Source organism: Lytechinus pictus, chromosome 2 (assembly GCF_037042905.1).
Source record: "Lytechinus pictus isolate F3 Inbred chromosome 2, Lp3.0, whole genome shotgun sequence".
NCBI lineage: Eukaryota > Metazoa > Echinodermata > Echinoidea > Temnopleuroida > Toxopneustidae > Lytechinus > Lytechinus pictus.
Genome location: NC_087246.1, coordinates 51,828,975 through 51,855,928, shown reverse-complemented (window position 1 = coordinate 51,855,928; position 26,954 = coordinate 51,828,975). Strand labels below are relative to the sequence as shown.

Here is a 26,954-nt window from a genome sequence, read left to right as displayed (position 1 = left end):
TGTATAATAGAGGTTTAACGACTGGCAGCTGATGATTAAAACTTAACTTGTTGGAAGTAACTGTCCATTTTTCTATAGGATGAGCAAAGTGATGGACGGCTCACGGAGTTTTGCGAAAGACATCAAGCCATGTCGTCGCAAGGCCACAGCGAGGGCTGAAGATAAAAAGAGGAAAGAACTACAAGTGGGCTGGTTCCATGCTATTCGTGTGACTGTATTTGATTCATTGTATTTACCAAGTGGTAAGAAAATTATCCACTATACTTGTTAACACATTAATATGTTAATACAGACGGCAATATTGGTTTTTTTCCAATTCCCCTAATACCAATTCGTCCATGCAATAGCATATATCGTCTACTATCATTTGGTCTACCATCGGTTCGTCCACTATTCGTCTAATAACCAGCAGGCCCAAGAGCCATTTAGTCCGTATATCCATGGACAACGTGTTAATTGTACAAAATGAATGAAAATGAAATGGATATTAGACCAATGGTTGTGGGACGAAATGGTGATTATAATAGACGTAATGATGATTGGATTGGACCATTTGAAAACAGGGGGTTTTATCCAAAAAAAATCATGAGTAGGCCCTATTTCTTTTATAAATTACTGCCGATTTCCTCGCTGAAAATGCCATGAAAGTCTTGGTTATAGTTCATGCTTTACAATGATATTAAATTTGGCTACATAATTTTATACTTACATATTACGGAGATATACCCGATTTTCCAACCCCATGTTCGCCCTAATTATCACAAAAATCGTTCCAAGTTAGCATTTCATTATGCGCGTGTCGATCTTTCCGGTGACATTGGGTGATTTCAAGTACGGTGTTGAAATCTGGTGTTGGTGTTGTGACAACACCAACACCAGCCACAACACCGTACTTGAAATCAGGCTGGTGTTGGGATTGACCTCGGAAAATATGACGTATTTCCGGCAGTTCGTGTTGAATGCTGGTGTTGTCGTCTGCTGAACCCAGCACTGCGGCTGGTGTTGACGATCTACGTGCAATTTCCCCATTCACCAACACCAACCCCCAGGGATTGGGAAAATCATGATTTCAAGTTCGGTGTTGGTGTTGGTGTTGGCAATCTCAAGCTCGTGAACAGGCGGCGAACACGATGAAACATCCCCGTAAAATTAGCTTTTACAGTTAAGATGAGTACAAATCATTTGAGCTGTATATATTTTGATGAAGAATAATGTTCACTCTTTCGAATTCTTGAATTGATTAAAACATTGGTATTCTGTACGATGAGAATTTCATGCATTTCTCTCCGATTTCATTTTCGTCGTCGAGACTTCTCGCGTGAAGTTGAGATGATAGCAGCGCAGCGCAGAGGCGCGACGTCATGTGCTATCGATAGCGCAATCGGTATCATTCCTCTGAACCCAGCTCGGTTCAGCGGCCTTTTTAAGCTCTCAACACCAACACCAACACCAACACCGAACACCGAACTTGAAATCACCCATTGAATGCATCCCCGCCGCATGCCGCAGAGAAAGAGAGGGGGGGGGGCGGGCAGTGTAAAGGCGGGGGCAGGCTCCCCCTGGCGGATTTCACCGTGGAAATAAAAAAAAACGGGAAAAGAGAAAAGGGAAGGAGAAAGGAAGAGAAAGGGAAAGGGGAAAATGAGGAAAAGGGAAAAAGTGAAAAGAATTATTAAGAAAAAGAAAACATAAAAAAGCGGGAAAAGGAACGATAGAAGAACATGTGAGAAAGAACAAATCATTCCGAAATAGGCCTACTAATACATTAGCATGATTAGTAATAAAGGGAAAAATATTAAGATGACAAAATAACAAACAAAAGCGGAAAATTAAGGTAGAATGGAATGAGCCAAGATCTAATTTGGATAATGAAGAAAAGGAACAATAACACGACCAGGCTGCCGAGGATTGAAAATAAGGAACGGGAAGAAAGATGGACTGCATCTTGCTAAATTTTATGCAATGATGATGATGATGATGCACAGCATTTGTATAGCGCCATATATCTGTCAAAGACATTCAAAGGCGCATTGGAGGAGCCAGACAATGGGTGATTTCAAGTACGGTGTTGAAATCTGGTGTTGGTGTTGAGAGCGTAAAAAGGCCGCTGAACCGAGCTCCAACACCGAGCTGGGTTCAGAGGAATGATACCGATTGCGTTATCGATAGCACATGACGTCACGCCTCTGCGCTGCGCGGCTAAATCATCTCAACTTCACGCGAGAAGTCTCGACGACGAAAATGAAATCGGAGAGAAATGCATGAAATTCTCATCGTACAGAATACCAATGTTTTAAGTAATTCAAGAATTCGAAAGAGTGAACATTATTCTTCATCAAAATATATACAGCTCAAATGATTTGTACTCATCTTAACTGTAAAAGCTAATTTTACGGGGATGTTTCATCGTGTTCGCCGCCTGTTCACGAGCTCGAGATTGCCAACACCAACACCAACACCAAACTTGAAATCATGATTTTCCCAATCCCTGGAGGTTGGTGTTGGTGAATGGGGAAATTGCACGTAGATCGTCAACACCAGCCGCAGTGCTGGGTTCAGCAGACGACATTCAACACCAGCATTCAACACGAACTGCCGGAAATACGTCATATTTTCCGAGGTCAATCCCAACACCAGCCTGATTTCAAGTACGGTGTTGTGGCTGGTGTTGGTGTTGTCACAACACCAACACCAGATTTCAACACCGTACTTGAAATCACCCAGTCTGGTCGCCTGTAGCGCGCACACGGAACTGTGACCCGCAGGTCTCTCCTCCCGATAACTGGTTGGGGGAATGCAGGTGAACCACTACACCGGGGTTTTCCCCTACTCTTATTCGAATAGTGCAGTGGGTTCTTAACGTGCAAAGGTGGTGATTCTCCTCTACACGGGGCCTCCATTTAACGCCCTTTCCGAGGGATGGAGTGTTTTCCACTGTAACATAGCCTGCATCTATGAAACAGGGGAGAGACGTTTACACACAACGCAGTGGCTTCAGTCATCCGCCCGGGGTGGACTCGAACCTCCGGGTCGAACCCACGATCTTTGGTTCGACGGGCAGACGCTTTACCGACTGAGCCAACTTCGCTCTCAAAATGGCCAATGATGGTCGCAATCAGGACAAATACGTCTCTAGCCAAATGCTTGAAATATCCTCCTGTTATTCGTTTTATGCCTACCAAGGTACCCAGATAGCAAAGTATCTGGGGCCCATATGGGAATCATGTGGGCCTACTGGGGCCCATATGTACCATGTAAAACCCATATGTGGCCCATATGGTTTGTCCCACCTAGAACCCAGATAATAAAAACCATATGGGGCCCTTTTGTGGTATCTATATGGGCGATGTGGTCTTATTTCAGGGTCGACCGAGCCCAGATAGAAACATATAAAACCCATATGGGGCCCATATGGGTTTTCCCACCTAGAACCCACATAATAAAACCATATGGGCCCCATGTGGTATCTATATGGGCGAAGTGGCATAATTATGGATCGCCTGAGCCCATATAGGAACATATAAAACCCATATGGGGCCTATATGGGTTTTCCCACCTAGAACCCACATATTAAAACCATATGGGCCCCATGTGGTATCTATATGGGCGAAGTGGCATAATTATGGATCGCCTGAGCCTATATAGGAACATATGAAACCCATATGGGGCCCATATGGGTTTTCCCACCTAGAACCCACATAATAAAACCATATGGGCCCCATGTGGTATCTATATGGGCGAAGTGGCATAATTATGGATCAACTGAACCCATATAGAAACATATAAAACCCATATGGGGCCTATATGGGTTTTCCCATCTAAAACCCACATAATAAAACCATATGGGCCCCATGTGGTATCTATATGGGCGAAGTGGCATAATTATGGATCGCCTGAGCCCATATAGGAACATATAAAACCCATATGGGGCCCATATGGGTTTTCCCACCTAGAACCCACATAATGAAACCATATGGGCCCCATGTGGTATCTATATGGGCGAAGTGGCATAATTATGGATCGACTGAGCCCAGATAGAAACATATATAACCCATATTGGCCCCATGTGGTATCTATATGGGCGAAGTGGCATAATTATGGATCGACTGAGCCCAGATAGAAACATATAAAACCCATATGGGTCTTCCCACCTAGAACCCACATAATAAAACCATATGGGCCCCATGTGGTATCTATATGGGCGAAGTGGCATAATTATGGATCGACTGAGCCCAGATAGAAACATATAAAACCCATATGGGGCCCATATGGGTTTTCCCACCTAGAACCCACATAATAAAACCATATGGGCCCCATGTGGTATCTATATGGGCGAAGTGGCATAATTATGGATCGACTGAGCCCAGATAGAAACATATAAAACCGATATGGGGCCCATATGGGTTTTCCCACCTAGAACCCACATAATAAAACCATATGGGCCCCATGTGGTATCTATATGGGCGAAGTGGCATAATTATGGATCGACTGAGCCCAGATAGAAACATATAAAACCCATATGGGGCCCATATGGGTTTTTCCACCTAGAACCCACATAATAAAACCATATGGGCCCCATGTTGTTTCCATATTAACGGCGGTGTGGCTTATCGCCTGATCCCAGATAGAGACATATCTAACCCATATGGGGCCTATATGGGTCTTCCCACCTAGAACCTACGAAATAAAACCATATGGGCCCCACTTTGTATGTATGTGGGATCGCTTGAGCCCAGAAAGAAACGTATCAAACCCATATGGGCCCTATATATTGGTCCTACCTGAAACCAAAAAATAAGTAAACCATATGGGTCCCATGCGCCATCTATAGGGGCGATGTGGTTTATCGCCTGAGCCCAGATAGAGACATATCAAACCCATATGGGGCCCATATGGGTCCTCCCACGAACCCACATTATAAAACCATATGGGCCCCATGTGGTATCTATATGGGCGGTGTGGCTTATCGCCTAAGCCAAGATTGAGACATATTAAACCCATACGGGGCCAAATGAATCCTCCAAACTACAACCCACATAACATAGTAGATCTAATAATTGGCCATATGCAGTATCTCTGTAGGCGATGTGGTCTGATATAAATCTATTAATCTACTGATAGACACATAATAAATCCATAGGTAGCACACACATTTGTGTATCGAATGGGTCTGTATGTATACATTGGCGATACAGGGGCCGAAGGGACGGCCCCCCCCCCCCACCCCCATATTCGTGGTCTAAAAATCAGGGGGGGAAGGAAAAAGAGAGGAAAACAAAAAGGAGAGGAAATGGAAAAAAATAAGAGTGGACAGGGGAAGAGAAAAGATAAAGTGGGAGAGAGAGAGACCGGGCTTTGCATGTAACCGAAAGGAAATGGCGCTTTATAAATGCACAACTATTATTATTATTACATTAAAGAAAAAGACGAGGGGGGGGGGGCTGGGAACAATATAGGCCGTTATATCGTGGAAAAAATCTGCTCACGCTAATTCGCACTCGCCTTTTTTAGATATTGTGCAGGGGAATGGTTAACTCATCACTTCACGGGGAATTATTTCATAAAAAGAAGAAAAACTATCAAAATGTGTGTATGTTTTTGTTTTGTTTTGTTTAATTTTTTTTTTTTTTTTTTTTTTTTTTGGGGGGGGTAAATCACTATATTAGGAGGATTTCAAAACAAAATAACACGGTTGGTCAAAAAAAAAATGTTTTGAAGAACATTGAAATTACAAATCAAATCAAATAAAATCAATTTATTCAAATAAAATCCACAGTTTAGGATTGTCATCAAATATTATAAATAATGAACGTGGCAAAACAGAAATATATATATATATATATATAAACAAGTAAATATAAGCAATCGTCAAAATATGTGTCCATTCGAAAAGAAAATACATTATTAAACATTTTGCTAAACTCTTACTGATTTCAAGATATTACAATTAAGTCATTACAACACGTCCATGGCGTCATCTATTAACACGAATGTATCATAGTCCGTCATTATAATTACTCATATTATTTAGTTACTTAAATTTTACTTATATCGTAATCATTACTTTTATTTGCATGATGTACAAGAAGTAACCTGATTAGCTCAGTTCTCTAAATGACGGCACTATTGTATAGGCCTATTATCATAATTTTTTCTCGTTGCGGGTTAAGGATGGGCGCGAGTACGTTGATTGATTTCTAGTTGTTTTTGTCGCCCTTGTTCAGTCATAAATTTACTATTGCTAATTCTTATCTTCAAATAATTCCTAACTTATAGATTATCAATGTCTAGTTATAAATATTTCTCTATGTAGGGCCTACGTTTAAGGTCTTTATATACGTTCTCAGTTTACTAAAAATAATTCTCTTCCAGTATCTATCTTCCTGAAACTGTACCCACTGATTTAACTTGATGTCGTTTAGAAAATGTATTTAGGTTTTCCCAAATATGAGAATAACCTATATCTTTCATAAATAATTATAGCTTTTGACAAAATCCGTTCTTTATTTTCATGTTTGATTGATAAATGTTAATTAGTATGTTAGCCTTTGCATTTGTTACTTGACACTAAAATCCGATCATGTATTTTAAAGCTCGACATATATAGTAATCAAGGTGTATTTCACATTGTTGGTAAATCTCGAAGGGGTAAAAAAAAGGGGAAAAAAAGAAGAAGAAAAAAAAGATTTTCTTCATTTTCACATTTTTTGATACACTTATGATGAGAACTCAACCCCATAAAAGTTCGCTTTGGAATGCCTGCCTTTTCTAGAAATCACATGTTTAGTGTTGATTTTAGGGATTTATCGGGTACCCTATGTATACGGCTAATTCGATTGATGATAAATAGCTTACAGATAAAAAAAATTGTTTGTGATCTTACAATTCACAGGTTAGGTTCTAATCGTGTTAATGCATCTTAAAATAAAGAAAAATTTTGAATTTTCAAAGGAGAACACCCCAGATAGCAAAATATCTGGGACCCATATGGGTCCAATGTGGGTTATCTGGGACCCACTAGAAGTGGGTAGGTCCACATGGGGCCCAGATATATGGGGTCCACTTGGGGCCCATCTGGGTTATATCTGGGCCCATATGTACCAGATGAATATCATCTGGGCTGGAGATGGGCATTTCCAAGTGGGACCCAGATGGGCTAAAATATGTGGGACCCATCTGGGTTATATCTGGGCCCATATGTACCAGATAAGCCTTCTGGGACCCAGATGGGTCACATCTGAGCTCAATATCACTGGATGATCGATCTGGACTGCACTCATGAATATTCATTACAACAGTAAATGACCAAAATTTTAGCTAATACGGCTACAACAATTAATATGTTTATGTTTATGCAAGGATTCCACCATGAAAAGTTTCAGAAAAGTATGTAATTTATTACCATAAAATTAAAAATCAAAACATTTAATTTCAGGAGAAAATTTTCAAGGTTAAATATTGAAAATTGTTATTAACCATAGCCTGTCAAGTATAGCAAACTCGCTCTATATATAGAAGTCAATAAAAAGATTCAGTGGTTAGGTGTAGGATAGGATTAGGATAGGATTAGGATTTAGGGTTAGAATGTAGGATTATAGGATATGATAAAATGATAAGGATTAGAGTATTGGGTAGTATATAAAGTCACCTTAATGATACAAATTAATATATTTTTTTAATTGATTAAAACATCGTGGACCCACATGGCCCACATGGGACCCATATAAAAACACAGTATTGTTTTCATATGGGGCCCATATGGGAGCAATGTGGGCCTGCCCATATTCAACCCACACTAAACCCACTTGGCCCAAATGGGCCCCACATAGGGTGTACATATGGGTCCCAGATTGGCCAAGTGGGGCCCATATGGGCCCATACATAGCCCAAATGGGCCCCATATGGTTTACATGGGTACGATGTGGGCCTGCCCATATTTACCCCACGCGAAACCCTGGCCCATATGGGCCCCAGACGGGGTGTACGGTGCAAAAATCACATGGGTCCCAGATGGGCCAAGTGGGGCCATACATAGCCCACATGGGCAACCCATATAGGGCCCATATGGGAGCAATGTGGGCCTGCCCATATTCAACCCACACTAAACCCACTTGGCCCAAATGGGCCCCACATAGGTTGTACATATGGGTCCCAGATTGGCCAGGTGGGGCCCATATGGGCCCATACATAGCCCAAATGGGCCCCATATGGTTTACATGGGTACGATGTGGGCCTGCCCATATTTACCCCACGCGAAACCCTGGCCCATATGGGCCCCAGATGGGGTGTACGGTGCAAAAAACACAAGGGGCCCAGATGGGCCCATACATAGCCCACATGGGCAACCCATATGGGGCCCACATTTTTAGCCCTGATAAGCCCACAAGTAACCCATATGGGCCCCATATATTTTGCTCACTGGGTAAAGCTTTACGCTTTTGCAAGAGTTACCGTCAAAAGGTCTCTTAATGTTTTCTTTGGCTAAATCACCAACATGTCCAAAGCTACCGGGGGCTCTGCCCCATATACCCCACACAGTAGGGGCTCTTCATCTGTAATCTTCAAAGGGCTCTTTGGCGCCCCCCCCCCCCTGAATGGACCCTTCCTACATTTAGCTTTACGTTCACTCACTGGCGTACGGGGGGATGTCTTGGTTCCACACCGAAGGGTAAATAAAGAAAATAGGCAACGTAATGACTTGAATGGAAAATAATGAATTATGTTATTTGCTGAATATAATGTAAAAATCTATCAAATAATTAGAATTTCATTTCAAAATGCCAAATTTTTCGAGTTCGCTTCGCTCGCTGGCGACTATTTACAAATTTTCCCACATTGCTATGTTGTGACCCCTCAAAATATTGTTTCATTTCGCAACTGCGTTGAATTAATGAGTTGTGTAAAAGATAAATACTGTATATATCTGCAATTTGATTAAAATAACGGCAATCTGTAAGGTTTAAAATGGCTTTGATCATGTTGCTATCGAGAGGTTCCGGGGGCTCCCCCGGAACCCACCCGCATAGCACTAGCGGTTTGGCCATGGCCCCCAAAAGTTCTACAACCAAGAACAAAAAAAAAAAAGAAGAGGAAAGAAAAGCAAAAGAAAAGTGCAAGATATGATGTTAGGGCCTATTTACTGTATATTAATAGTGTCATGAAGGTCTCAATGTTAGATTCTCATGAAAAGGTTTAATTTTTGTCTCGCTCGCTCGGAACTTTTATTACGCTGCTTTTTCTCACATGCGCCATACTGTGCACCTCTTTTTTTTACTCTTCACGCTACCGCCGCATGGATCTTCGCCCGCAATCATTAAAAAAGAATCCTGTTCACAGTGGCGTACTGACAAAAAAAAAAAAAAAGGAAAGAAAAGAAAAGAGAGAAGGGTGAAAAATGATATAATTTTCTGAATACTATTTCAAAATCTGTCACAAAATTTGATTTCTGTAATAAAAATGTCAAATTTTTTGCTGGCTCGCAGCTTTTTTTAAATAAATTCTGCCCGATACGCCATATCTGATCCCCTCAAAAATTCTGCCCTCATTACATCACTGCCTGTTCATACCATGATTATGACCAGGAAATTTTGGGCTCTTGCCCCCCCCCCCCCCCCGTCCTGGCCACCGACCCCTGTTACGCCCCTGGAGACGGGTATTGGCAAATCTAATGTTCACATGTATATGGATAAAACTGACCCCGAATGTCTGGCTCAAATGAGGCAATTTGTTTAACCTACACAAACACAAGCTTCAATTTTCCCATTCACAAGCACTAGCTATATCTCACAACTTAATTCGTTTTGATGCCGAACCTGCAGGGCACCGGGAACGATTTTTTTCAGTGGGGGTGCTGAATTCTCTCCTCAAAGGTGGGGGGACACAATTGAGTTTTCTATTGTTCTGTTATATACACACACAAATGCAAGGGCACCCCCCCCCCACACACACACACACACATCAGTAACTTCTTATAAAAGAACATAGCTATATAATTAAATAATTTTGGGAAATTTCATGTATATTGTCCTGAAAATTGAATATTTTGAGCAATGATTGTATTCCTGAACCAGATGCCTATGTAATAAATATTTCATTTAGCACGAGCAGATATTTCTAATACACGTTCTGGTCTGATCAAAAAGGGACCTGTAAGGACTGTTTGCAGTTAACCATGAAGACGATACATATTTTAACAATCAAATAATGCGAGCGCGAAGCGCGAGCAGAAAGTTTTGACATTCCGCCTTAAAAACTGGACATTCTAAACACTTTTTGTAATCATGAACATGATAGGTATATAACTATATACAATTGATCTGAGCGCGAAGCTCGAGCGGAAACAAAATTGAGATTTCAGACCTAAAAACGGGACATAAGAGATTTCAGACCTAAAAACGGGAGTTTCTATTCATCATGTTTTGTAAATCAGGAAAAGGATGGGTAATTGTGTATCTTCCTACATTAATAATGTGAGCGCGAAGCGCGAGCAGATAATTATTAATATTCTGATCTGAAACTTTATCGTTTTAAAGGGGTATTCCAGGCTGAAGATAATATGGTTTGAACAGATAAATAAGAAAATCAGACGAACAAAACAATGAAGATTTGATCAAAATCGGACAAGGAATAACAAAGTTATTGCATCTTAAAGACAGGGGCGTAGACAACGGGGGGGATGAGGGGGATGCATCCCCCCCACCTCACAAGGTGGGGGGGATGGCATGTACAATCATCCCCCCCCCCAGGTTTTGGGGAATGATATTTGGTTACTTAATAAGTCATAATGATGATAATAATAGTAATAATAATGATAACAATTATAATATTAATAATAATAATAATTATGATGATGATAATAATCCTCATCATTATTGTAATTGTGTTTATTGTTATTAGCCGCATTCACATGGTGAAAGCCAATTCAGACGGTAAAAAAAAGAAAATCTTACAAGTATTTTGTGGTTATCTTTTCTGTATTGTTAACTATTTATTTATTTTTGTTTTATTTAAGATGCACTTTGTTTTGTATTCATTTAAAGTATGTTGATTGATGCAGGAAGACATAAGTTTGAAATGTTTAAAGAAGTTTGTTTCATGTAAAGCGCAGTGTGAATTTACCCTTGAAATGCGAGATAAAAGGAACATATTAGTATTAGCATTATTATTTGTATTAGTATTATTTTTTATTTGTATTATTATTATTATTATTATTATTATTTCCATTGTCCACAACTTGATGTTATGTTGGTATATTAAACAGCAACCGGACTTCTTCCAGAAATCTAGGGTTATTGTTCTATATTCTATCAAATGGGTCCTCTTCTCATTGTTCACTTCTCTTTCTAATTCAAGACCTTCCGTAAGATATGAGCTGTTCCAAGCAAGCTTGCCTTCTGTATCGTTTCAAAGGACACCTCGACTCCTAGAACAGCCAGAAAGCTTCTGTGTCATGTTGTCACTGTTCCTAAGGCTCCGATGACTATTGGTACCACCTTCGTCTTCACCTTCCATATCCTTCTCAGCTCCCATGCCAGATCGTTATACTTCTGTATCTTTTCCTCCTCTTTACGCCAAGCTCTGCAGTCTCCCGGAATCGCAATATCTATGATGAGACATTCCTTTTCCTTCTTCTTTAAGAGAACGATGTCTGGTCGTTATTATTATTATTATTATTATTATTATTATTATTATTATTATTACTATTATAAGACTGAGATCAAATAGAAGTAAATGATGCCCTAATTTGAAACGATGCAATGCCGTTATGGTTCCGATTTCTTCACAAACTTACAAAGCAGTATTGTTACTCCATGGATCATAGTGATACTGTTTATGTTTTTTGTATCTGTATGTTAATGAGCTGCCAGCCAATATCCATCTATGGATACTATGCCTGTTTCTTTGAGGTAAAAAAAAGCATAGTATGTACGTATTCATTATGCTTTATAATGAACAGACATATTGTTATTTGTTTGTTGTTTATGTGTTCTATTCACAAATGGCCACAGAGGCTGTTTTCATTCATAACCACATACCCATATCAAGATAACAAAGACTATACCTGCGTGTACACAGTTGACATTGGTTTTTTTTCTGAAGAGGTGTAACAGCAAAATTCACAGAGATAAATAAATACGTAGTGTGGTTCAATATGCAATACTATGTGTCAGTCCATTCTGTATTCGTATGCCACGGTGTGTAGATCTTGTCGATGTATGTCTGTCCATTCAAGGCGTAGTATGTGTGTGGTGCGCGCACCCGTGTGTGTGTGTGTGAGGGTGGGTGTGTGTGTGTGTGTGAGTATGTGTGTGTGTGTGCGTGCGCGCTTGTGTGTGTTATTTTACCTCATTAAGTATGCATCAGATTGCACGATTTCAAGTTCAAAATTGCAAAAGCTCCCTACCGTGGGAGGGGGTCCACCCCCCTCCCACACCCTCCCCCGCTCGGTCGCTTCGCTCCCTCGCTCGGGCGCTTCGCGCCCTCACTAGCGTTGGCAGCCCAGTCATCCCCCCCAGGTGTACGAACCTGTCTACGCCACTGCTTAAAGATGTGCATTATTCCGGTGAAACCGTTCTAGGCATGTCTTCATGAATATTCAATGATCAAACTGATGGCATATCCCCACTTGTTCTTTTGCATTTTATTATATGGCATTATGTTTATTCAAATTTTCCCTTCAATAACCAAAACAATTGAATTGACAACTGATCTAGTCCATTAGATATTCATTGCTGCAACTTATTTCATTACAAGGCAGATATATCATTTACACTTGAATGAAAAATAAATATAATTTTTTTTCTAGTAATAACATAAGGTCAAGGATAGTGGGGATGGGACATCATCAAGTCACCTTTTGAATATTCATGACGACGTGCATGTCACTGTTTAAAAAAAATATTGCTAAACATAAAAATTAAATAAGTTCACTATTTGTCATCAGATTTTGATAAAATTTTAAGCATTTTGCTTTGTGAAATTACTCTATCTATTTAGACATAAATATTTTCAATCCGAAGTACCCCTTTAAATAAAAAACAAGCTTCGTATCTGAGCAAACATGCGTGCGCGTGTTTAGATTTAGACCTAGAATCTGGGCATTCTAAATACATTTTTTTTTTTAATAAAGAACTTCAATAATGCGAGCGCGAAGCACGAGCTGAAAATATTTGATATTCCGATCTGAAAAAGGGTGAATTTAAACACTATTTTAAGCACTGTGTAGGACAATTCTGAAGTGGGGGGGGGGGGGTTCCTACAAAACCTCGTTAATTTTCATTACATTTCTGGTATTTATCATACCTACCAGATTTCCAGGGGGTGCTGCCTATGGAAAATAACACACGCAGCAACCTCAAGGAAAATTTGGGGTGCTTCAGCACCCCCGCTTCCCAGGGCCATGTGAACCTGTTCCATATCTGATATCGATATGCTGTCATCCTGATTATTTTCGTTCTTAAGGTAATAAAGATTATTTCGTTTGTCGCTCTTAAACGAAATAATGTAGCCAGTATATATCAAATCGTTATGAAATGTTATAGTTCATGCTTTACAATGATATCAGATTTAGCTGCATATACTTGCATCTTCTTGAGATATAAACCTTTTCCCTACCATATATTTGCGATATTTATCATAAAACCTTCCAAGTTAGTGTAAATATGTACGTGCGGCGACATTACGCATCCCCAGTCGCATGCTACAATCTCATTGGGCTATACATTTGAAGCATTTTCTATGGCCTAATTTAACATGTCGATTGAAAATAATGTTCGACGATTTATCCCTAGTCGGTCATGAAGGAAGAGGGTAAGGGGGAAAAAATCGGCTTCAAAATGCTTAGATGGAGACAGTGAAGTAGAGAAGAAGAAAAAGAGAAATAGGAAGCGGAAGGAGAAGAAAAATGAGGAGGGGTGGGAGGAATCCAATGTTTTTTTTGTTTTTTTAAGGTATATGATTGTCATGTTGATTTGTTGCTCTTAAACTTTAATGTATTATAGTATCAAATCGTTATGAAATGAATGTAGGCTTAGGATGTATTTCTTGTCACAAATTTAATTGTTTGTACTCCGCGCAAAAACTTTTCTACTTGGCTTGTTTGGTGTTTGTTTATTTTCATTGCTGAAATTACTCTGTAAGTTACTGAGTTTCGGGGGAAATTTAATGTGTGAATAATATGACATTTCTTCTCAAAATGTTAACAGCCAATCAGAAAAAAAAACATTTTGATGACGTCATCGGTCTTTGAAAATGTTTTTATTGAATCCTACGGGTGAGATTACCACTACTTGCTTATTTCGACCGTAGAAATGAGTGAGGAATGGGGTTTGGCAGACTTTGGATCCATTCTGTGCGATTCCCCCACAAGAATAACTGAGTTTCTTGAATAACTTTACAAAATTTACTGGTCGTTTGATAACAGTTCACCATGAATTGTAATCAATTTCTCTTTAACGGTCAAGTTCACCACAGAAAAAATATTGATTCGAATCAGTAGAGAAAAATCAAACAAACATAACACTGAACATTTCATCAAAATCAGATGTAAAATAAGAAAGTTGTGACATTTTAAAGTTTCGCTTATTTTTCACAATACAACTATATGCACAACTCAGTTATGAAAGCGTCGATGTTTTAATGTTTATCTTTTTGCTTGTCAGTTATTTTCTTATATACCAAAATGCTTTTTTTTGCTTGTCATTTTTTCTAAACAAATCCCAGCACCCCCTATTTAAAATTTTTTCCCAGGGCTCGGGGGGGGGGGGGAGCACGCGTATACTCCCCATCCCTCGGGATCGCCTCCCAATTATGAGGGAGGAGGGGGAAGCATGATTTGTTGTCAATATCGAAAGCAGGCAAAAACTCAGCAAAGCTTATAATGATGTATATGAATTCTCAAATGGCAAAGTAAATAACAAAATATTGTTGAAGAGGTCCAAATGATAGCATAATTGGAGAAGAAATATGTTAATGTATAAATAGCTCTAATGGTCATTTGGGAGGTATTATAGAAAGAGGTGATCTATATATTTCTATGTGTTTGTGAATTATGGTCAATTGTGTAATTAATATCGATAATCTTCACACCAATAAAAATGTAGCTTTATGGGATAAGTAAATTTGTCTTAGTTCAGGATATAGCTAAAGTAAGGATTGCAAATTTGTGTTTGGGATTCTTTTAAGCTTGTCTGAATGACTATAAAACCTAGTAGTGGAGAGGTCCGAACTTTGTTGTCGTTTGTTACCAGATATCTCGACCCAATCTCAATGCATGGTAGTGAACATCATCAGTATTATTTACAAGAAATTCACACTTTCTGGGTTTTTTTCTTTTCCTTGCTGTTTCGATATCTAGCCTATGTAGGATCACGAGCTTTCCTAGAAATTACATTTATCTTTCTTTTTTTTTCTGTATCTTATTCTATTTTTTAAACATGGCTGGCCTTAAAATTTGGGAACTTTGACAACATTCGTCGTTTCACAAGTTGTTTGACTCTCTTCAAATCAAAATTAAAAACATAATCTCTTTAGTTAAGAAAATATGCTGTGCAGACATAAGTAAAAAGAGCTCTGAACAAGCGCAGCTGAATATATCCATATAAAAGCTGCGCTATACAAATTAATATTTATGTTATATGTTAGGTCCTATCGTATACTGTTGGCACACAAGCGCATCTGATCCATAGCTGCATAATAGGCCTACAGTGTCAATAAACTAGTATGTCGTTTCCAATAATAATATGATAATCTATCACAACAAAGATTTTATTTGCTATTCGTCAGCCAGAAAGACAGAATTTAGAAAATGCCATCTCCCTGCTTATCGAAACAATATATCTTCTTTGTCAAGTTGAAGGGGGGCGGTGCATGCCAGTATATTTTAATGACTGCCCAGGACAAGTTTCCAATTGACCCATTGAATATCCAAATTGAATACCAATTGGCAATTGGTTTCAATTTAGAGTACATGGAAAGTGAAACAATGGGTACCCATTGAAACCAATTGGTCCCCATTGAAACCAATTGACTATTGGTCCCAATCGGTTCCAACTGTAAATAAAGCCAATTGGTCTCAATTGGTCCCCAATTGGTTAATTTGGACACCAATATTGAAACCAATTGCAGTCAGTTGGTTTCAATTGGAAGCAATAAGAACTTTTAATTGGCACAAGTAAAATTAGTAGAACAATATTATCTCAGTAGGAAATGAGGAAATTCCACCAATATGTGCTCATGCTACTGCAGAAGCATACCGTCTGTCTGCATATATATCAATGTAAAGGGCAGAGATATTGTGCAAACTTTTACTCCATCTGGTGAAAAGCAGTTGCTTAAAGCACGTACATGTATCTTGGTGTGGTTTGGTTATGGTTAGTGTTCTACTAATAACATTTTAATCTGTTGCAATTGAGCCATTATCATTTATAGGTATTTCATTCTATGGGCATTTTCACGGTAACTGACGTTACACGGCACAATTTTACACACTTTTCATTGTGTGTATGATTATCTCTAAAACAACAAGTGATGGGAGTTTGCTTTTAAGCACGTCAGTTACCGTGTAAATGCCTCTATACGTGTTTCTTAAAACTAATGTATCACTGGAAAATAGTAAATGATTAAAAAGTACATTGTAAAAACAATAAAATTGAATTTATTACGCGTATTATATGCAAAATATTCTGATCACATGATCCCAATTGAATACCAATTGAAACCAATTGAAAACCAATTGGTTAGTTGTCCCAATTGAAACCAATTGTCTATTTGTCCCAGTTGAACCCAATTGGCTATTGGTCCCAACTAAAACAAATTCCGGGGACCAAGTGGCCTAGTGGGTCCAATCAAAACGAGTGAGAAACCAATTGAGCATTTGCGGTGTCCCATTATAATTCCATTCCGCCAATTGAAGACCCATTTAAGATACATTGGGACCAATTGGCCCCATTAGACATCAACTGGTCTTCAATTGGTCCCCCATTGAATTCTAATGCATGGGGCCATGCAGTTTGCCCAATGGAGACCAATTGACCCTACAATAGGAACTCGATCTATTTGGACCCATTGGACCTATGTATTGAAACCCATTGATACCAATTGAATCCAAATTGAAACTAATTGAAAATTCAATGGGTAATGGTCTTCAATAATTGGTCCCCACATTGAATTCTAATTGGGCCAGTTATGGCCAAATTGAGACCAATTGACCATACAATAGGGCCTAAATTGGTATCTAATTTGGACCCATTGGACTTATTGAAAACCATTGATACCAATTGAATCCAAATTGAAACCAATTGAAAATTCAATGGGTGTTCAATGGGTTTCAACTGGAATTTTGTCCGTGGTGGGGTCAGGGGGGCGAGATGGGACATCACCCCGGGGGGGGGGGCGGCTCTCCACATGGCCTGCTACGCACCCGCGTCCAGAAAAAGCGTCGAAAAGGGTCCCGTTTCAGGCACTCGGGCGGCGTCGACGTCTTTGGCAAAAAGGGCTGCATTTCAGCACCATTCGCTCGTAAATCGCCGATAAGGGTAGCCTTTTCTTTCTCTCTTCACGCCGTTTAGGGTTGCTAATTTGGTTATGAAAATTACGCCATTTAGGGGTGCAAATTTAAGGAGACCCGGGAGCAGACCTAAGCCATAAACACCATGAAGGCGATTTTAAGGGATACAAAATAATCCTCTCACATGCCGGCGCGGCCAGCGCAGCACTTATGGGAGCATATGGACCTATTGTCCATGATGAGAGTTACCCCCGTACAGTTCTAGCTAGTCTCTTTCACCTGGCTCTATACTAGGCAGCACGCGTTACCCACACGGCCCACAGGTATGACATTAATCGATTTGGATGTTTACGCCACTTAGGGTATCAAATTAGGGGATTTCCCTGTTCACGCCACTTAGGGTGGCTTTTTTCCCTTTTCTCATGGGTTACGCCGTTTAGGGTTGCAAATTTACATAATGTCATTACGCCATTTAGGGTGCATTTCTGAGGTTGTCGGACACGGGTGGGCAGCAGTCCATGTGGAGGGTGACCCCCCCCCCCCCGGGGGACATCACCCCTTTCGCCGTGGTGCCACTCCTGTCAAGGTCTAGTGAATATTTTTTTTTTAAAGGATTTTTGTTGTTGTATTCTCTCAAATCAAAATACACATTCACATTCCATAAACAAGTTGTACAAACTTATTTGAAACATGAATAAATAATACAATAAGGAAATTGTATATCAAACTTAAAAGTTACCGGAAATTAAAACTGATGCGTTTCAACAATTACAGAATGAAGTATTAACAAAATGTATTGTATGACAAGAGAAAAAAACAATGATAAAAAGGATGATGTCCTACCTCCCCCCCCCCCTCCTCCCCAGGTAAAGAGCACCCTTCCCTTTATGCCTACTCTACATGGAATATTTACTTTGATTAATCGACAATTATTTTCGATCTTCAATTCAGGTATTGTAAGCAGTCTGTACGATCGATGGTACGGACCACTTCCGGATCGATTGTATCAATATATCACTGAGCATGCGCAGAGAGGTAATCCTGATAGTGCAATGTCAGCCTTTGATCGTTTCAATAACGAAAGACAATGGACATGGTGCCTTGGACCAGCAAAAGGTAAATTATACATACAGGGCCTATGGCATGGTTGCATAAAAATCAACTTTTTCGCCAATGGACAATAAATATTAGGGATTGTCATTACATGCATAGGCGGATCCAGGGGGGCCCAAGGGGCCCGGCCACCCACCCCCCTATTGGCGGAGCAAAAAAAGGGGAAAAAGGGAAAGAAAGAAAAAAATAATTAAAAAAGGAGGGAAAAGAGAGGAGAAAAAAGAAGACGAGGAAGACGAGTGAATATTAATAAGATGAGGGGAAGACTTGGAAAATAAAAAGAATGCGCTTCGCGCTCGCATTGCCTGTTAGGTGATTTTCATATCTTGTTCAATATGGAGTTTAAATATCAAGTTTGGAAGTCATACAAAACATATTTCATCTCGGAAATCGAACTTTCATTATTTTGTGTGATTTACAAATTGATTTTAAAAAAGTGCTCTGACTGGAAAAATGTCAGTTTTGTGGTCTGAATATTAACATTTTCTGCTCGCGCAGCGCGCTCGCAAATTTTGATTTATCAGGTACCTATTATTTTCGTGTATTCCATAAAGTTTTCATACTATCCCTTTTCAGGTCTGATTGTCAAAACGTATCAGCTAGCGCTGCACGCTCGCATTTTGATTGGCGGGTTATGTATGTCTCAATATTGATTATATAACAAACTACTTAAAATCCCCTTTTCATGACAGTTTATAAAAAAAAATTGGCTCGTAATTTGCGCTCGCATTAATGGTTAAAATATATTAACTGATGCATCCTATTTATGATTACAAAAATGCTTGAAATGTTTAGTTTTCAGGCTATAACATCATCAGATTTCGCGCCTTCATTAGGCATTAATGAATAAAATATTAATTTAATAATTAAATTGTAAATTTTGTTTCATCTCGCGCTTAGCATGAGGAATATAATGACATGTCCTAAGGATGTTCCAGTCCCATATGTCAAAATTCAAAGAAATAATAATAAAAAAATATCAGCTCTGTATTAAATGTGATCCATATCCACCTCACAATTTTCCTACAAAGTGCTTAAAATATAGAAATGAAATTTACTCTTTTTTCAGATCGGAATATCAAATAGTTTAAGCACGAGCTTCGCACTCGCTTTGATTTTCATGATAAAAGTTGTATTTAGAATGCCTAGATTCTAGGTCTAAATATGAAACACGCGCGCTTGTTTATTCAGATACTCAACTTGTTCTCTATTTAAATCATTATCCAGTTTCAGATAACAATATCAAAAATTTTCTGCTCGCGCTTTGTGCTCACATTATTAATGTAGGAATATCCCCTATTACTCATTTTTTCATGATTTACAAAACATGAATAGAGTGTCCCGTTTTATGTCTAAATCTCAATTTTTTCCGCTCGCGCTTCGCGCTCGCATCAATCGTTTAGTTATATAGCTATCCTGTTCACGATTACAAAAATTGATTAGAATTTTCCATTCTTTATGAAGAAATGTCAAAAAATTTCAGCTCGCGCCTCGCGCTCGCATTATTTGATTGTTGAAATATGTAACTTCTTCGTGACTAAGTCAAGCAGTCCTTAACAGGTACCCTTTCGATCAGTTCAAAACATATAAAAATTGTCTGCTCTTGCTTTGCGTTCGTATTATTAATGTAAGGAAGATCTCCAATTACTCATCCTTTTCATGATTTACAAAACATGAATAGAGTGTCTCGTTCAGTAGGTCTAAATCTCGAAATATTCGCTCGCGCTTCGCGCTCTTATCAATTGTTTAGTTATATACCTATTCTTTTTAAGTTACAAAAAGTTCTTAGAATTTCCATTCTTTAGGTAAAAATGTCAAAAAATTTTCAGCTCGCGCGCTCGCATTATTCGATTTTTTAAATATGTAACGTCTTCATGGATAACTACATGCAGTCTTTAACAGGTACCTTTTCCATCAGTTCATTTTTGTTCGCGCTTCGCGTTCGTAGTAATTATTTAGTTGCATGCACATCTTTCTAAGGATAACAAACATTGCCCAGAATGTTCAAATTTTAGGAAAAGTACATAAGATTTCCCAAAAAAAATTTGCTCGCGCTTCGCTCTCGCATTATATAATTAACGATTATGATAGTATATATTTATGTTGATTTATAAGAATAAATTAAGCTAAGAAGTGACTATTAGTACTACCCCTTCAAAGAAACCAAAAATCATCTTAGAGTGGCCGATCGGGGAAAATATGGCTGAAAAAATTCCGGGCCCCCACCCCTATTGGCGAAGGCTGGATCCGCCCCTGACATGTACTGTACAGTTATAGGATCCTGGGAGTTTTCCTTTGGATTTTAATTGACTAAGTTAGGCGATGATAGCTGTCAGATAAAACATACTTTCATGAAACTTTCGTGAAACGCCCCCAGGCAAGAGTACTTAAACCTGGATAAATGTAGTAGGCCTACATGAGGAATTAACGAAAATAAATAGCGAAAGTAAACTCAATTCACGGCAGTACCCCCTTGCACTCTTGTCCCCCCTCACTATATACTAGTATTAAACATTCACATTTCGTACAATCTCATCAAAATGAGGTAGGTCCTAAGAGACCGCTCCAAAGTTACTAAAAACAGCAACGAACCAGCAGCCTTAAAGGTCAAGTCCACCCCAGAAAAATGTTGATTTGAATAAACAGAGTAAAATCAAACTAGCATTATGCTAAAAATTTCATCAAGATCAGATGTAAAATAATTTAGAGTTTCGCTTATTATTCACAAAACAGTTATATGCACAACTCAGTAACATGCAAATGAGACAGTCGATGATGTCCCTAACTCACTTTTTTATATTTTTTTATTGTTTGAATTATGAAATATTTCATTTTTTAAATACAGATTTGACAATAAGGGCCAGCTTGACTGAACCATATAGTACCAGAATAATGCTAATTCCACAGTCATGTTCAGGGAGGAATTAATCTTTGTTTCTCTTGACAATGAGGAGAAAATTTAGAATTTTTCATATTTCATATAATAAAATACAAAGAAATAGTGAGTGGATGACGTCATCAGTCCCCTCATTTGCACACCGACCAGGATTACTTTTTTTTAATTAGTCAAAATTTTTAAATATCATAACTTTCTTATTTTACATCCGATTTTGATGAAATTTTCAGTGTTATGCTCGTTTGATTTTCCTCTTTTCATTAAAATTAATCTTTTTTTTTTTTTTGGGGGGGTGGACTTGTCCTTTAATAGCGCCACCTTAAGCAGCCCTCAACTACTCACTGGCCAGCGGAATGCAACATTCCGAGCTGTGTAGTCTTGTATATATATATATGATATAAGCCCACCTGTAGGGTAACATACTATTTCCCCATTGAATACATTCACATGCACTTACTATGTTACCAAGTAGCAAAAAAAATTCTTGCCTCTCTTTTTCAAAAAGAGAGATGTTATAGTCTCCCCTTTAAATTGAATATTATACACCCATATTTGCAAATTTTTCATTATATTTCATATAACTTTATGGATTACGATTCATACATGATGTAAAATATCTATACATATGTACAATGTATGATTTTTTTCTCTTTAAAGCAAAAATCATTGGACACATCATTAAAGAGAGACAACCATTGGCGTGTCTGGAGCTGGGAACTTTTGTTGGCTACTCAGCTATTAACGCTGCCAGGAACCTACCGAAGGGGGCACGATACATCTGCGTTGAACCGAATGAACAGTATGCCAAGGTCTGCAGAAAAATTGTTGAATTTACCGGCTTGGATGATACGGTAATGTAGAAATATGATTCCAATTATCAATTCAAGAGCCCCATGAGGTACTCAAAGTTGAAATTAAACGGTCGATTTAACTTTTTTAAGGGCCTTTTTACACGAGAACCTTGAATCGTCCTTGATCATGCGACCTGAAACTCGCACAGGATGCTCAGTGATACTTGATTTCTCTTAATCTCTTATGTCTAAGTTTTATGAACTAGACCAATAAACTTTCAGTTATGATGGTAATTCAACGAATACCCCCAACTTGGCCGAAGTTCATTGACCTTAAATGGCCTTTGACCTTGATCATGTGACCTGAAACTCGCACAGAATGTTCAGTGATACTTGATTACTCTTATGTACACGTTTCATGAATCAGATTTATAAAATTTCAAAGTTATGATGGTAATTCAACAGATACCCCCAACCTGGCCAAAGTTCATTGACCCTAAATGACCTTTGACCTTGGTCATGTGACTTGAAACTCAGGCAGGATGTTCAATAATACTTGATTAACCTTGGACATAAGAGTAATCAAGTACCACTTGGTCACATGACCAAAGGCAGTGGCGTACCTAGGATTTTCCAAAGGGGGGGGGGGCAAATTCGTCCGCCAAAAAAAAAAAAAAGAAGGTCTTCACCCCAAAATCAAGGATTTCTTACCAGACTAAAATTGACAAGCAAAAAAAAAAAAAAAAAAAAAGGTCTTCAAGTTCAAAGGAGGGGCCCACTTAGCTCGTCAGGGGGGGGGGGCAGAGATACGTCCCTTGCATGTGTTGTGACTCGTCAGGGGGGGGCAGACTGCCCCCCCCCCTTAGGTACGCTAATGGTCAAAGGTCATTTAAGGTCAATGAAATTTTGCCATGTGGAGGGTATTTGTTAAATTACCAGCATAACTCTGTAAGTGTTTTGGTCTAGTTCATAAAACTTGGACATAAGAGTAATCAAGTATCACTAAACATCCCATGCGAGTTTCAGGTCACATGACCAAAGTCAAAGGTCATTTAAGGTCATTGAACTTTGGCCATTTTGGAGGTAATTATTAGATTGCTGTCGTAACATTCAAAGTTTTTAGATATAGGGGTAATCAAGTATCACTGACAAGTCTTAGGTCGCATGATCAAGGTCAAATGTCATTTATTATCAATTAACGTAGTATTGTATCATTAAATGAATGGTGTTTTTTGTGAATAATTATTTTATAGTAGTTTTCAAAGTTAGCACTGCTGCTACATTGAATCGCGTGATGCAGGTGAGACTGCCAGAGGCGCTCCACTTGTTTTTTTTTACTTGGAGGAATCTGTATTGCATTGCATTCCTTGTATACTGTAATGACCTGGTGAAAATGAATGATGAAACAAACACATTTCCCTGGAATATTTGATCATTATTCTCTAATGGAAGGTTACACGGCCAATAGTAATCAACTATTTTATCTTTGGTTGTTTCGTTATTATATAGATCCACATTATGGAGGGCTATTCACATGACGTCATAAAACAACTTGGTGCCCAACCCCAGAAAGCGGAATTTGATTTCTTCTTCTTCGATCACCAGAAAAGTGTATATAAATCTGATTTATTACTCATGGAAAAGGAAAATTTAATTAGACCAGGAAACGTCGTTATAGCTGATAATGTCATTACGAGTGGCGCGCCGGACTATCTCGAGTACGTCCGGAGTTCACCGAAGTATCGTTCGGAATTCATCGAGAGCCCTCTGCAGAATACTGCTCTGATGGATGGTCTTGAAATATCTGTGATGGTTTGAGTGACGAGTTTAATGTCTGAATATGTTAAAATAGATACGACCCTGCAGCATCAAAAGCACTACTTCAAATCTTCACCTACTCAAATATGGCCAGGTTTGAACCCATAATGCAACATTCTTGGCAGTGTACCTTACTGGAGAGAACACAATATCCCACAGAGTGTTCACAGAGTGTTCACAGTGTGGATCACTATGTGGAATCACCCTCACAAATAAATTAAATAAATTGTGTTTACTTTCACTCACGGATGATACATCAGAGCAAGCAAAGAGAGTATTGTCCCCCCCCCCCTAAAAAAAATCATATATTTAGACTTTTTAAATATTTCATCAAAGGTTTAGCATTTGGAAAAGTGAAATTCATTACCAGCAGGGTTGGGCTCAATCACAAGGTAATTGATCAATTCCGTAATTACATGTTTTTGAGTACGGTAATCATGGTCCTGACCTTTGGAATCCTCTCCCAGACTCAATTAAATCCTCTTGCTCCCTACACTCATTCAAAGCTAAAGTTAAGGTCATGTTACTATCGGAATATGTAAAATAAACTTTCTTGTGTCATAATCATGTTCTAATATTCCGTTTCCATCATCATTAACATTATTTCCACCACCACCACCACCGTCACCACTATCATCATCATCATCATCATCTTCATCATCTTCATTTGTCATTATCATTATTATGATTTTTTTTTAACTTGATTATATATATTATAGCAAGTTTTGGCTTGTTAGATTTTGTTCTTTTCTTTTTTATATTATACTTAATTGATACTTTAATAATTTGTTATTGTCCATTCTGCTCATAATATGATTATATGGTTAAAATATGTTTCGGTTTGTCATATTTTTCAAGCATTTTTTTGCTAACTATGGCAATCCATCTTCTGATATTAATTTTATGCTAAATGATTTATACCTGATTTATTGTTAATATATGTTTGTTACATTTATGTTATATTATATTGTTATCTAGAAGAAAAATAAATTCAAATCAAACAATCAAATCAAATTGTAATCATTGAAGTTTTGAAAGGGAAAGTAATTGAAAAAAAGGAAATTGACTTCAATTATTGTCAAACATTTAATTACTTTACTTACTTAATTTATGATTTAATTTCATGACCTTTTTCATGTCAATCGCTTCAGCCTCAAAGAGAGTAACAGGCAGAATCCGTGATCTTTAACCCAAACCTTCATCTTGTCAGTTTCTCTGTAACTTAGAATTACCGGTATGTTGAAATAGGTGGTACTATTGTACAGAATAAAAACTGGTTTCATTTATGACTTATATAGAAAGTAATTGAAATTGTAATTGACAAAAGTAATTGGTAATTGTAATTGAAAAAAAGTCATTTAAAGAAGTAATGGTAATTGAACATTTCTTCAATTACATAATTGTAATCGAAGAAAGTAATTGCCCATTGCCCAACCTTGTTTACCAGGTAGATATCCAAAGAAATTTGATAAAAGAATTTATGCTAAAAAGTATTAGTGATTTGCCAACTATTTTTCAATTTTATGAATTTCTTTATTCGTGTACCCAGCTCTTCCACCCCCATCAAAGTTCGATTTGCAACACATAAAAACGGATCATTTACATGTCATTTTTAGTGTTTCCTCTGCATAGGGATAGCTGTCTTCTGACCCATGCAATAACAATTTCTTTGCACATTTTATGCATTAGAGTGCCATATGCAAAATTAGATGTCTGATATGTTTTGACTAATCCCAATGCCTGAACTTATACTGCTGTTTCATCAAGCATTACCATTGGTGTTCCAAACACTTACTAGAACTTTCCTATTCACAAAAAACCAATATCTAGGGATAGGGATATCATATATAATTTCAAGTTGATGCTGCAGTGTTTTTAATTTCAATTTTCAAGCCTAAACTTTATGGAGTATGGACAGGAGAAAAATAACTCAGTTTAATAAGCGTAAATAAAAATGGCATGTGTATCAGGAGCAACTTCACGGTCCTGAAGTTTGGAACACTTTGCCGAATAACATTAAACAAGCTACATCTCTTTTTTCCTTTAAAGCTTTGTTAAAAAGGTTTCTTGTATCAAAGTATTTGTAAAAATCTCACCTGCACGTGCACCCACATCTGCACCACTTCACCTGACCCCTTTACCCTCTCCCCCTTTTTTTCTTAACATTTCAAATAATTATGTGACATCATTATTATAGACCCATGAATTTTTCTCTACAATGGTTTTCATGTAGCTGCCTTCCTCTGGCTGCTATTCTCTCAAGCATTTTGCTTATGATAGCTAGCCACTGCATTTTATTTTATATATTATTGCTTACATGTATATCTATGTAAATTATTCTTATATTATGTAATCGTCGCAATTTGTAATTATTTCATTTATTTTTGTATTTCTTTATATTCATTATGATTACTGTGTTTCATATATTGAATTTTCAATAAATGCAGAAACACCTGCAAAAAAAACAAAAAACAAAAAATCTACTTTTTGTATACTAAACTCACATCATCCATGGAGTTTGGATAAGCAACATTTTCCATGCTAATGGCAACATCAACAGTAACAAGAATTGCTTATTTTTTTAGATTTTTTAAAATATTCTTTGACCTCTTCCTAACTTATTATTCTGTGGCCTGTTGATAACTTTATAAAGAATGTAATTGTTAATGGCCAGATGGAATGCCCAAAGTTTTTCCTGTGACACTGGGCCTTTTCACACGTGAATCTTGAATCGTCATTGTAATGATGATTGCTATTGTTATCGTGACTGTGATTAGCGTTCATGATTCTAATCATGTTCTAGTTTGGTTTCATGCGTGCTAAATATTCG

At 38.1% G+C, this 26,954-nt stretch overlaps 1 protein-coding gene across 1 annotated transcript; it reads left to right on the top strand.

Moving 5' to 3' along the window:
- The first annotated feature begins 79 nt into the window (after positions 1-79).
- Positions 80-26,581, top strand: LOC129254016 (catechol O-methyltransferase A-like). The gene is made up of 4 exons (XM_054892462.2): positions 80-242; positions 18,458-18,622; positions 22,173-22,366; positions 23,816-26,581. The coding sequence occupies exons 1-4, from the start codon at positions 80-82 to the stop codon at positions 24,122-24,124; spliced, it is 831 nt and encodes a 276-aa protein (XP_054748437.2). The 3' UTR covers positions 24,125-26,581.
- Positions 26,582-26,954: the final 373 nt, after the last annotated feature.